At 40.4% G+C, this 13,484-nt stretch overlaps 1 protein-coding gene across 2 annotated transcripts; it reads left to right on the forward strand.

Moving 5' to 3' along the window:
• The first annotated feature begins 1,369 nt into the window (after positions 1-1,369).
• On the forward strand, positions 1,370-13,121 carry LOC308290985 (uncharacterized protein). Of its 2 annotated transcripts, none has more exons than XM_080732898.1 (12): positions 1,370-1,759; positions 2,932-3,065; positions 5,091-5,200; positions 5,789-5,905; positions 6,000-6,052; positions 6,161-6,294; positions 6,506-6,590; positions 7,898-8,020; positions 8,570-8,659; positions 8,980-9,051; positions 9,846-10,017; positions 11,749-13,121. In XM_080732898.1, the coding sequence occupies exons 1-12, from the start codon at positions 1,638-1,640 to the stop codon at positions 11,968-11,970; spliced, it is 1,434 nt and encodes a 477-aa protein (XP_080589024.1). In that variant the 5' UTR covers positions 1,370-1,637; the 3' UTR covers positions 11,971-13,121. The 2 variants fall into 2 exon arrangements, with proteins under 2 accessions (XP_080589024.1, XP_080589025.1); XM_080732899.1 differs by having other exon boundaries at positions 5,819-5,905.
• The last annotated feature ends 363 nt before the right edge of the window (positions 13,122-13,484 follow it).

Genomic DNA, 13,484 nt, shown 5'->3' on the forward strand with positions numbered 1-13,484 from the left:
AGGGGTTGTTCTTATGAGCAACAGGACTCCCTCTTTCCATGGTGTTTTGCCCTGCAGGGACCGCACGTATTATTCCCTTAGTTATTTTCTTCAAATGTCATCATATCAGTCACTCACAATCGCACATAGGCAACCTGGCTGAACCTCCATTAGTTGAGCTGAATTAATTCCCCCGCAAAGTGTGAGGACTCAGGACTGAGGAGAGCTTTGAAAATGTGAGTCAAGTAAAGTACCCACAGCTGAACACAGAACACACAGCGGTAGTAAGTGCATTGATTTTGTTGCCTTCAAAATAACAGTGGAGGCACAAAACGAATCACAGAAGATAAGAGGGCTACATTTTAGCCCTTTTGTCTTCTGTCATTGGATTAGTTTGAATCTTTAAAATGATTATTAAGTAATACGATTGATTGGTTGGTTGATTGATTGATTGATTGATTGATTGAAGAATTTATTAGAAGATGGCAATAGAAACAAGACAGTACAGTTTCATGACAGTACAAAACACTGGTAGGCCTACACGGTCAACTAAAAGGAGATCCTAGAAAGCCGAGGCTTATTTCCACAGGAACCACACTTTAAGTATCTCAAGACAGACGGATAGAACATAGTACTTTATCTATCAATTTCAAAAGCAGAAAAGGCATAACATCAAATAAAAAAGGCAGAAAAAAGGGTGGGGGAGCATGGGGGCTTAGTCTATTTACAAGTCACGGGTAGCAACCAGCCGCCTGAAGGTGACTTTTCATACCGATTTTGAAGGAGGCTAGGGATTTGCACTCCTTTAAGGCTTGTGGAAGGGCGTTCCACATGTTGATGGTGTAGCAGTGTTAAATCTACGTTGATGATGATTAGTGGAGCTGCCTCTGGTGTTGTGATCATGAACATCCTTGACCTTTAAGAAGTAGTTTGTCAGGTAGGCTACATGGGTATCTTGGAGGTGTAGTGTATCTTGGGGCTTGTTTCCATTGTGGTCCTGGAAATAAGGGGAAAACAAACAATAAGTAATAAAGTAAAAACGTCCATAGGCTATTACTTTTTTTCTATTTTTTTTTTACTTAGTTTTAGTTTCAGTTTAGTACCTTCAGTAGTTCAGTTAGTTACCACAAGCCCCGGCCCACACACAACATACATTACACCCTTGTATCAAAACTGGAATCAACCATCCTCCTGGAGAATACAAAACACGTCTCCACTGGACCACTGCTATTTTTTATTGAATTTCGTTTCGTTTCATTTGTAATTTTTAGAATTGTCAACGTCAGAACGCTAGTATCGGTTTTTATTCTGGAGTCAAAAAACGGAACTCACCATTGTGTTTCCTTGTGTGGTAACCCTGGTGGGGGTGGTTAGTGTTACTGTTGTTCATTGTTGCATCTTGTTGATGGTCGCGCCGCGGTAGAGCTACACTAGTCCATCTCTAAACCACGCACAAACATGCTTTTCGCTCGTGCTTGACGACCAGCGGCATCTATTTGCTTGCAATAGTGAATTTGAGATCCTCTTGAGTAATTTTGACCCACCGTCGTGTCGTTATTAGTGGATTAAAAAACAGACCGTACCGCTGTACGAGCTAGCGGTTTAGCTAGCTGGGCTACCGTGCTAGCTTGCTTGCTAACAATAAGCAGCTCGCCAAGATGAGCGTCCACACCAACGTGATCCAGGTGACCAATGTGTCCCCCTCAACGACCTCGGAGCAGATGAGGATTCTGTTCGGCTTCCTGGGGAACATCGAGGAGCTCAAGTTGTTTCCTCCAGAGTGAGTAGTGGTTTTGAGCCAGGGAGCGAGGGCTATAACACACAGGCCAGGGCCGCTGTGTTGTGTTCAGGAGGAGGGAGGCCTGGCGCGGTCAAACTCGCCTGAATAGAATGGAACAGATCTAGCTTGTAAGCAGTGGTGGGAAAAAAACGCACTCAAATGGTGTACTTAAGACGTAAAAGTATCAATACTGCAATGTAAAAGCTCGCAATTCAAAATGTACTTTAGTAAAAGTAATTCCATCTAAATGTAATTAAAGTAAAAGTACTCTTGTAGAGTGTCCCATTACAAGTTTTCAACTGTATACAATCTAATCAAAAATAGCAGATCTACAACTACAAGCTTGTATAAAATGCATATAGAGCTGAAGTGGTTATGTATGTTACTAATAATAATCAAAATCTACAAAGTAATTAGTAACTAATGTAGTGGAGTTATTTGGATCCGAGATGTAGTGGAGTAGAAGTAAAATAATTGGAAATACTCCAGTAAAGTACAAAATACCTACAAATTTTACTTAATTACAGTACTTAAGTAAATGTTTACTTAATGTAAACTTTACACCACTGCCTGTAAGCTTGTAATATTTGTTCATTTCAGCAAGCGACAGCATTGTACTAACTAGTAACTACACTTTTGACTCCTTAGACAACTCGAGGATAAATATGCTACTATGTGATAACATATTATTTAGCTATTTATCAGGTTAATCTATGCAGGGGAGATGCTAACTGTAAAGACAAGATCCAAGTTTTTCAACTTGATATATAAATCCTCACACATGCATTCACCGTAACGTTAATGGTAAAATGTAAAGTTGCTTTGCTGATGCCAAAATTCAATGATCCTCCTCCAGACCCTAGTAGGTCAGAAGCTAAGCCAACTGACCTGAAACGCCATATTGTAGTTCCTTGTAGCAGAAGCTAATTGATTGAATTGTCTGTGCTTTGTCGTTTTTCACTCTTCAAATTACACCTGGCGTCGGTACAGGTAGGAAATGTAAGACACACTGTCCAGACCATTTCTGTCCCCAGCTAGAGATTAGAATGTTATGAGCTGCAAGATTTTACTGGGGAGACAAACCCAACATTTGTGTTCCGCTTCAGAGTGAAGGCATGTCGGAAATCCCTCTGTTTGTATTCTTTGCACAACATGTTTGTATTTTCTTCCAGTGACTCTCCCTTGCCTGTGACTTCACGTGTCTGTTTTGTAAAGTTCCATGAGTCCGAGTCAGTGGGTGTGTCCCAGCATCTGACGAACACTGTCTTCGTGGACAGGGCCCTAATTGTCGTCCCGTTTGCTGAAGGTGGGTTTCTGTTTTCATTCTTGCCTCTAGCTTTACTGTGTAGGACAGGCACAACACGATGTGTAGACACATTTTGATAGGGCTACACAGACACTGCCACTTGTGAATTAGTCTCACTGATTCAAAGTTGAATGCAAAATCTATCAAAGCTTCACATTGCTTGATAGCTATAGGGATGTAATGGGGAAATGTATGTGTTCCCGTGTCATACAATCTAGCCTTTTTTTGTAAACCTCTCTCTCTGTGATTTGTGTTGTGGTTTTCGTAGTGGACAAGGCATTTGCAGAGAGCCCCTTCCTTGCTGGCTGAAATGGTCCTCTGCTGCCGCCAGGAGATTAGAAAAATTAATCGCACCCAGGCTCGCAAGCCCCTTCTCACTGTTGTTATGCCGTAAAATATTAACTCTCTTTTCTCTCTCTCTCTTTGTTCAAGGCATCTTTTAATTAAAAGATTAGCCATACAATAACCTTAAATAAAAAAGGATGCAGGAATCTGGAATGAAGAAGTTTTGAAAACAAACTATTTGTTACACTTCCAAATTTGACTTAAATCAGTGGGTATGTAAGAAAATTGCAAAAGCATGTAAGTTACATGAACTGATTGGTTATGCATGCTAGAATAGATGTGGAAGTCATTGCCAGCAGGTGCTCTGGAAAAGTATCAGCAGCACACACACTTTAGCTATTGATGATATCCACTCATGCTAAGCTCTCTTTTCATTTTTATCCACAACAAATTCGCCCTAGCCATATATTAACATTGTACACAGATTTAGTGTGTTTCTGTTCCCAAATTTGCGCTAACATATCAGAGGTAGAAGTAATATTAAAAGCCTCTGCTTGATGTTGCAGTGAATTATGCTTTTTATTGCTCCTCTCCACACATAACTCTCAAAGGGTTGAGTGAATTTGACATTTAACGGTGGTGTTTCTTTTTGTTGTTGTGTTTTACAGTTCTTTTTCCTGGTTCAGCCAGCCCTATATACCAGGCCCTGCTGAAAATGCCACCAACAGTTTTGTCTTCTGCAGCCTTATCCTGTTTCTCAAGTGTTGTCTGTTGTGTGCGAGTGTATGGTGTTTGTTTGTATGTTTGTCTATGTGTGTATGTATGTGTGTGTGTGTGTCTCTCTCTCTCTCCATGGACATATAAGTTGTTAGATTTGCAAATTCAATTAGACTACTTTCAGATTGCTCAACCATGGATCATCTCCATAAGATTTTCCCTTTTCATTTGTACTGTTCTGTGTTTTATTTCTCAGCATTGGCCACAATTATCACGATTCTATCAAGGCTTTTGCTCGCAATAGTCCTTACTTGATATGATCTCTTCAATGCTATGTATCCTTGATTTTGTTTCCTGTTTGTAGCAAGTTACTGTTGCCCCCCAAATGTAACCGTGCTATAATAACATGGATAGCACTACTATATTGTGGCTAATGTAAGTGCTGTGGTGAGCTCCTACAAATGTAGCCCCCAGCAAAAGTCCAGAAAAGGGAATATATGGTTCCACTTTTTCTGTATGGTAATGGTAAGTGATGCACCATAAGTGATTAAATGTACCCTACTTGTCTACAACCAAATTATGAACTTTGTTTTTTTGTATCTCGATGTTTTTTGTGTGCTTTATAGCGAAGCAGCCGACGCGAGTCGCTTGTTCATAAAACATCTAATGAAAGTTGAGAGCACACCCCACTGGACAACCGGCTGTGCTCGCTTACGTTTGGTTCATGACTTAAAAAACAAGTACAGGTGATAAAATCTTGGCAGTGTGTATTGTGACTTATGAAAATCATAGCTGCTACTTTCTGAAATTGTTACTATTTTGGAAGGAGGAGGAAAAAATGGTTAGGGAGCAACATTTACAGACAAGACAAAGTGGAATGTATTTTCTTTTGCTGCATCTCTCTTTTTCTCTCTGGTGGTAAGAGTAGTTAGACTCAGGTGACCTGTCTGTACAGTAAGTCTTGTCTGAGTGTTGTGTATAAGGGTTTTAGATATGAACTGATTATTTGTTCTCTTTCTCCAGGAGTTATTCCTGATGAGACTAAAGCTCTGTCGCTGCTAGCTCCAGCCAATGCTGTGGCAGGAATGATGCCAGGTGGAGGCCTTCTCCCAACGCCAAATCCTATGGCATCGGTGAGTTTCTGCTTGACTGTCTACCACTGCACTTAAGCCTTATGTGGTATGCACTTTGTCGCACAACTAATGGCTAAAATAGCCAATTAACAAGCTCACAACATTTGCATTATGACATGTTGTGAGCTTGGGGTCATGTCCCTGTAGTGGGTTATGAGCATTGCATGCCTTTACCGCTACCTTTCCATTAGAAATGATGTTATTCATTCATTATTATGTGTCCATTATTAATTTCATTAAAAACCCTCAAACTTTCATTACGGTGTGCTTCTGGTCTGTGATGATAAAATAATGTACTGAAGGACGGCCTGAGTGACAACTGCATTATGTGCGTGCTGTAGAATCTGAGACACACTTAGTTAGCGACACCCACAGCCACAACACCAGAGGGAGTGCACACAACGATCTGATAATATAAACCTGTAAGACAAATATGGGTAAATTCTCCTTCTACAACACTGCCACCCAGGTGTGGAATTCCTTGACAACTTCCCTTGAAACTATACTTGTACTGTACTGTTCTCCATTTTTGTCTAATAAAATATTCAATCAATCATTAAAACAAACCTTTGCCTTCGTTCAATCAAGAATCCTAATCTTGACTGCCTGATGTTCCAGATGGGAGGGACGCCTTTCGGAGGTCCCAACATGAGCATGGAACAAATGGCTGCCATGGGAATGCAAGGCCATAACATGAACCCCCAGGTAAGGACTTGATTTAACTGCATTCACCAGAGTATTTCTGTTAAATCTTGTTTCAAATCGATAATATATCGATAATCGACCCATCTCTCCTCAGCAATTTTCAGCCGACTTCCTGAAGCTCATGCAATCCATGGATCCATCCATGAAGTAAGAAAACCAGTTCTCCAGTATTTGAAGCACAGAACTCATGTATCTTTGTTGATAAGCACTCAGCCATCTGTGAATGAATAACTTAATCCATTAATGTCCTTGCAGGTTAAATCCCATGGCAGCTGGACTAAACATGAACCCAGGAATAAAAGCTGATTCTTCGAACAAGGAGATTGAGGAGGCCATGAAGAGAGTGCGTGAGGCGCAGTCACTCATCTCTGCAGCTATTGAACCAGGGAGTAAGTACACCCACCGTGTTTCTTTTGCTGGTGTATTGATTTGCTGAACCAAGCATGAGGTATCCAAATTGTACATTGTTCCGGCTGTTCTGCAGGTTAGGGAGACAATCCGGTAGCATATGTTCGATCACCACATTAGCCAACGTGTCCATCCTGTGTTGATACATTCTATCGAATGGTAGCTCATACTTTTTTTATGTTTTCTTTGCAGACAAGAAGGATGATAAGCGAAGCAAACATTCCCGCTCCCGGTCCAGGTCGAGGCGCAGGAGGTCCAGGTCTCGCTCCAAACACAGGTAAACAAGGGCATTCATTTTTGTTTGTTTTAATGTACAGAACATGTTGGTACACGATCTTGTCAGCTCCAAGTGCTTTGCATGTTCTTAGCACTGGAGGTTTAAAATATTTTGGTTATTTAATTCAGAGCAGGAGAGCCATTGTTTAGATGTGTATTCAGTAGTCGCTTAGCAACAAGAGCCACAACCAAGCAATTTATCCAAGCATCTACTCACTCAGCATGACATTTTAGACGGCCAAAAGGTTATCAAAAGAATATCTACAAGCTTGATGACCTTGTAGATGAGCTACTGTATATTCAAAAATAATTGATGTTTTCTTGCTAGGTAGGTATTTGTTAAATAAAAAGGTGCCCACAGGATTATGGGAGGTCACGACAGCTGACCGACAGGTTCAAATATTTCTGCCTAACAGAAGTGAAAGGAATAATGTATGCAAGATTCTGGTGTGAGCACCTGTATATGAATATTAAGTGAAGTGGCCTTTTGAAAATGGAGCGGCTAATAAAAGAGGTGAACACATGGCGTTAAGTGCTACTCACTGGGAAGTGCTGTCTCTTGGCTAACGACATCAACAATGCGAGGGATGTCTCCCACTAATGTCTGGAGTGAACACACAATGTCTGACAATGTGGTCACAGTGCTATGTCTAATGGGTGTTGAATATCAGTAGGACCAGATCGATGTTCCGACATGTCATTTGATTATTATTCTTTGATTATTTTTAGATTTTTTTTTACAATATCGGTATGCAGCCAATGTGTCCAGAATTATTTAGCCACGCAAGCAATCTTTGCCAAAAATGTCTTTTTGTAGATATGCTTTGATCTGAGTTTTTCTTTTTTAATAGGGCTTAAGTGTTTAAATAAAGTAGTTATTTCAGCTACCCCCATCGTAGATAATATTCATTAAGTATCTTTTTTATATTATTTGCGTTGAAGTTAAATAATCAAATAAAAACATTCTAATTGATTAGAATATGCATTGCCTGCACATGCATGCACTGCACACAAATATCAAAACATTGGTAATCTGTCTGCTAGGACAGTGGCTCCCAAATAGTTTAGCTCAAGACCCAAAAGGGAAATTAGAAATTTGTGAAACTAGTGAAAATAGTAGATCCACAAGCTTGTGGATATGCTATTTTCACTGTTTTGATGAAAAGTTGTGATACTTTTATTCTTTTTTTGTTAATTTTAATGTAGGAAACAAAGGGGGGGGGGAGTATATTTATCCAACCCACTGTTTGGGAAACCTTCCAAAATCTGAATGAACTGGAGGTACTGACTTTCTCCTTGTGTGTACAGGCGGTCGAAGAGCAGGTCCCGCCGAAGGTCCCACTCCAGGAGCAGGAGGAGGTCCAAGAGCCCTCGGGGAGGAGGCAGGAGGAGGTCTCACTCCAGAGACAGGCCCCGCCGCAGCAGATCCAGGTCAGCCTCCCTCAGGCTGGGCACAATTATTACATGATCGCAATTATTTGAGATAATCGCAATTATTTTTGCATAATCGTTTCAATCTATGTAAGCTTGTAGATCTAAATATGTCAGTAATTTCTTACTTGTCATATCTGCCCTGTGTATTTGTTGTTTACAAAGCCCAATAGGCAAACAGAAATGTAATTCAATGGCAAAACAAAAGTTAAATGTTTTCATCGTGACAGCCCTAGTGTCCCTTTTTATTTTCCTGCTTCTAGCAGTGAAACCATTACTTGACATATTTTGCTGACCGTCATGTTTTTCAACACCTGCTACAGTTGCACATAACTTATACCCAAAGCATCTCCATATTGCCTTTACCTCAGTGTGATCTCAAGTGCAGCTTATTCATTTACTTATAATTTTGATTTTGATTTTCCCTCAGCCATTTGGGGGGGGGGGGGGGGGGGGGTGATCTAACTATTTCACTACAGCACTTGAGAAACTGTGTTTTACTTTAGACGCTCATTATATTTTCCCATGTTCATCTCTTCTACTGTTTAGGGACAGGAGGAAGGAGGAGAAGTCTAAGAAACGCTCGAAAACACCGCCCAAGAGTTACAGCAGTGCCCGGAGGTCTCGAAGCATCAGCCGGTAATGCGGTCTTAAAGATTAATGCACAACTACTCCACTGAAGCCACATTGTCCTCCATTTGAAAATGAGTCCCTTTTTGTTGCAATTACGTCTGTCAAAAGGCTTGTCGAAGTATGAATTAGCCCAAAGTGATAGATAATGTATTGTATGTAATGCAGCGGTGGAAAGTAACTTAAGTACATTTAGAGTATTTTATAGGGTGGTAAAACATCTACTAGTACTTCTTCCACCGCTGTGTAAATATGAACATGACCGGGGGAATGAACATGACTAATCACAATTGTGTTTTCTCTTTATTTTTTAAATACACTCTAAACAGGAGACGCAAGCGGAGCCGCAGTGCCTCGCGCTCCCCAAAGAGGAAGCTGTCCAGATCTCCCTCTCCTAGACGGTGAGAACACCCTCCATCCTGTGTTATAGCTCCAAGGAATAGCAGGGAGACATGTTTGTTGTACATTACCTTATTTTAACCCATTTAGGCCTAGGAATTATTGAATGCTTTAACCAGTGAAAAATAGCTGACATACAAGCTCACAGCGCGGCACCGAGTGCCGCGCTGCGAGCTTGTAGATCTGCTATTTTTGAAAAAGTCGTGAAAATGTGTGCAAATCTTTGAATATATATGTATTTTCAAAGCGAACGATTGTAACTCAAATTTTGCTTCTGGGGGGTCACTGGAACTAAATATTTTGAGATGGGGGGGTCTGTGGCCAAATAAATATCATTTAGGTGGTCCTTGACATGAAAAGGTTTGAGAACCACTGACACAGTAGTCTCTCAAGAACAGACTAACTGAGCTCCATTTAAGTGAAAAGGACCTTTTCTTTGATGATGGCTAGCCAGATTGCTGACATAGAAACATGGGTTTTTCAAAAAATCTTTGAAGGATTCAAAAGACACTTATAGAATCGGGTCAAAATTCTAATTTTCACGATTTTTCAAAAATAGCAGATTACAAGCTCACAGCGCGGCACTCGGTGCCGCGCTGTGAGCTTGTATATCTGCTATTTTTCAATAGTTAAAGCATAAAATAATGATACACAATAATGTGTACCCTTTCTAAATGGGTTAATGTATTATTCTTAATGGAGATTAGGCTTTTATAATCACGTCAATGTGTTAAGAACAAAGTAAGTAATCATCAGTCATTAAGTCGATTCTAATCGTTTCTCGTCACATCCAAAGTCACAAGAAGGAGAAGAAGAAGGACAAGGAGAGGGAGAAGGAACGCGACAGAGACAGGAAGGAGGACAGGGACCGCAGCAGAGATGAACGAGAACGCTCCACCAGTAAGAAGAAGAAAGAGAAGGAGAGAGACCGCGACCGCAAGTCTGACAGCGAGAAAGGAGATGTTAAGGTTGGTTTTTATTTTCATGATTTTGGGACTGTGTTATTTTCCTGTGTTTTATGGAGTGCCGTTTAGTCTGCACCAGGCCTAGAATTTTGTCTTTTTAGGGGCAAGGCCACTTGGCCTTTGATGTTGTCCATTTTTAGAGGGCACAAACGCCAAATGCCAGGGCAGGAAGGCCATCAAATAAAACAAGATTTGAGTCCATTGACAGAATCAATTTAAGGGTTAAATGTGATTTAAACTATCTGCATTGAAATAAATTATGGTATATTTACAATGTGATCCATGCTCAGCCATGCGCCAATCAAAGTTACTGACTTTTGGATATCAAAAAAGACACTGGTGTCTACATATAAGAAAGAGACACTGGTGTCTACATGACAAGAAAGAAAGTGGTCAGCTGGGGCATTAAGGCCACTGTGGCCTCATGGCATGGCATTATTTTGAGGGGCACAAGGCCAAACTGAGGGGCAACGACAGCCATGGCCTTCATGGCCTCCCTGAAATTCCTGCCCTGGTCTGCACATGTATTCCTTTTAGATATTTTAGTCAGGGTTCCCACGGTCATGAAATTCCTGGAAATATTTTGAAATTAGAAAAATATTTTTCCAGTACTGGAAAAGTTTTGGAATTGATCAAGGGTCCTGGAAGGTCCTGGAAAAAATTGCTACAGCATGCATTGTTTTTGACTCCATAAATCGACTTCCCCGACACAATTTTCTTATCTTATTATTATCCACAGATTCCACACTGTTCATATTCACAATAGTCGCTCTCATCTAAATACCTGCTGTCTGTTGTATGCTGATGTATAAAATAGGTTTAACGTTGTTAAACAGGTTTTTATGATATTAAGCAATTTTGCTTAATATCCTCTTAATACCCGCTCAAGGACCCCTTGACTTTAAGAACCACTGGCCACTGGTGCCAGTACACCCAGAAACGCCATTTCAGAGAACCTTACCAAAAACCAATGAATGATCTGATTTTAACTTTAACTGCCCTTTGACATTAACACTCTAATAAAGAGCCCAGGTTTTTTAAGCAAATGAATAATGTGGATGACGTCAATTTGACAATTCTTCTCTAACTGTCTTTAGTGCTTTGAAAAGTTCAAAGCCATCACTTAGGAAAAAGTAGAACGTGAAGAAGGTAAGAAAGTAGACAAAGGTTCAGAGATGGCCATGGAAAGCAATTTTTGAAAATTGGTTATGAATTGCTCCATCTACGCCTTCCCTCTTAGCTTTCTTACATACTATATAAAAATAAATCTAAGGGATGAGGACTAACCACTCTCCCTCTTTAAAACACAGCATATGCTCTCTCTCATCATGTCTACTGGACTTAATAGGCCTACATTTAATATTTGACGTGGGCACATGCGTGTCCATCATGCACGATCCGCATGCGCTCCACGGTCCGTTTGCAGCGTGCACCGTTCGCAGCGTGCACAGTTTATTTTTGGTCATTTAAGTGACTCGTTAATGCACTGAATTATTGTTATATAGTCCTGGAAATTGGATTAAATATTCTGGAAAAGTTTTGGAAATTCATTGGTAAAAATGTGTTTAGTATTATTGACGTTAATTGTCATTACTTGAGCTTGTGACTAAATAACTGCATTTGGAACACAACACAAAATTTTCCCTGAAAAGTAAGTTTGATATACAAGTCTTACACCCATCAGCGACGATATGTGCACTTACCAACACTAACCCTCTTAAGCTGTCGCTGCAGGTGACCAGGGACTATGACGAAGAGGAGCAAGGCTATGACAGCGAAAAGGAGCGAGCGGCGGAGGAGGACGAAGACGATGAGCAGAAGAGCGACTCTGGGGACTCTGCCTCATCCCCGCAAAACCAGGACGAGTCGGAGAGGCCTGAGGTAGACGTCCCCAAGAAGTCTAAGCTGAACGGTTCAGACGACCACCACCAAGAGGACATGGAGATGAGCGACTGACAACGAATACATTAGTACTCAACAACACTAGCTACACTGTCCTTTTTGTCATTTTTAAGATTTAACGTTAGGCTACATCAGTGGTTCTCACCAAAACCTTTATTTCAATGACCCCCCCCATAGCTCGGAGAGTACCAACTCAATTTGATTCCGTTTGTACTCTGAGTTAACCTGTAAGGTTCCATTTGGAATCCCGAGGGTCCCTGGACCCCACTTTGAGAACCATGCTTTCTTTAGTGCCTGGTCCCAGGAAGTGAGAATTAAATTGTAGTCTTAACTGAAGGAGGAGGGTGTACAGTATTCATTTTTGCATTTTAATCTTTCTATCCCTTCCCCCTCTGTTTCTCATAAGCCTGAGTTATACTTAGTTGTGGGTGATGTGGAGAAATAGCCAATCGTGTCATGCTGCAAGCGTGTAGGATGTAGGTGCATGACACACACACACAACGAAGTATAGATCAGGCATTAGAGAAATGGCACTGTTTGGGGGGAGTCAAATTACCTCTGTATTGGACAGAGAATCTAGCAAGCATGTGTAGGAAAGAACAGTAAACATTTTTTTTAAGGAAAAGGGGGTTAACGAGTATGAGGAGGGGTGGGGGAAGAACATCTGAAAAAAGAAAAGAAAAACATGGTATTAAATTGTCCCATTGTTGTACTTTACATTGAAGAGCTTGTTGAATGTTTTCTTTGTAACAATCGGTTTCTTTTGAATATTTTAGCCATCCTGACATTTAGAAGTTTGTTGTCCTGCCTTTTGAAATGGTGTACATTATATTTTAAGCATACGGCCAGGTTTTGGACCCAAATTGTACATTCAGACTGTTAACTACATAACGCCTAATTTATACTTTGTCACACACCGGTGGCGCTCGCTGAAAAATAATGTGGTACTGTCATGCACCATGGCATAATTGGTTATAAATGAGCATCATTTTGTATTTGGTGCGGTTCAGCTTGTTTTGCTGTTTGGGGGCTAGTTGTTCTATTGGTATGGAACTGTAACCTTTTCATTTCAGTCCTGCTGTAACACTCCAGCCTTTCTCATATTCCTGTAGATTGAATCAAGTGTTAATGGATTACAACATTGACAAACCTTGTCTGCAACATGTTTTACAAAGGAAAGTCTATAATAAAATGGGTCAAATGAACTTTGTTTTGTGATTATGCTTTCAAAATTCCACTGATTGCCTGGTGAAGACATTTAATTATGCCACAGATAATTCCGCTAGGCCAGGTCATATCAAAAAGTAGTTGCAGGGTATTTGTTGCTATTTTGTCAAGTCCTTTTACTCCAATTGTTACTTGATTTTGAAAACATCTGCAATTCTACAAGTTTGCAAAGCTTGTAGAGCTGCCATTTTCAAAAGATTTTACATTTTAAGATGACTTCAACTGGTAACAGTATTTCTACATTGTAGTATTGATTGGTATGAGTACCTTTTCCACCACTGCTGAAAATGTGCTCATGTGAAATTTGTCAGCATTCAGCATTTTTTACCAATGCTAACTAA

This window comes from Nannobrachium achirus (assembly GCF_963921795.1).
Source record: "Nannobrachium achirus genome assembly, chromosome: 1".
NCBI classification, from domain to species: domain Eukaryota; kingdom Metazoa; phylum Chordata; class Actinopteri; order Myctophiformes; family Myctophidae; genus Nannobrachium; species Nannobrachium achirus.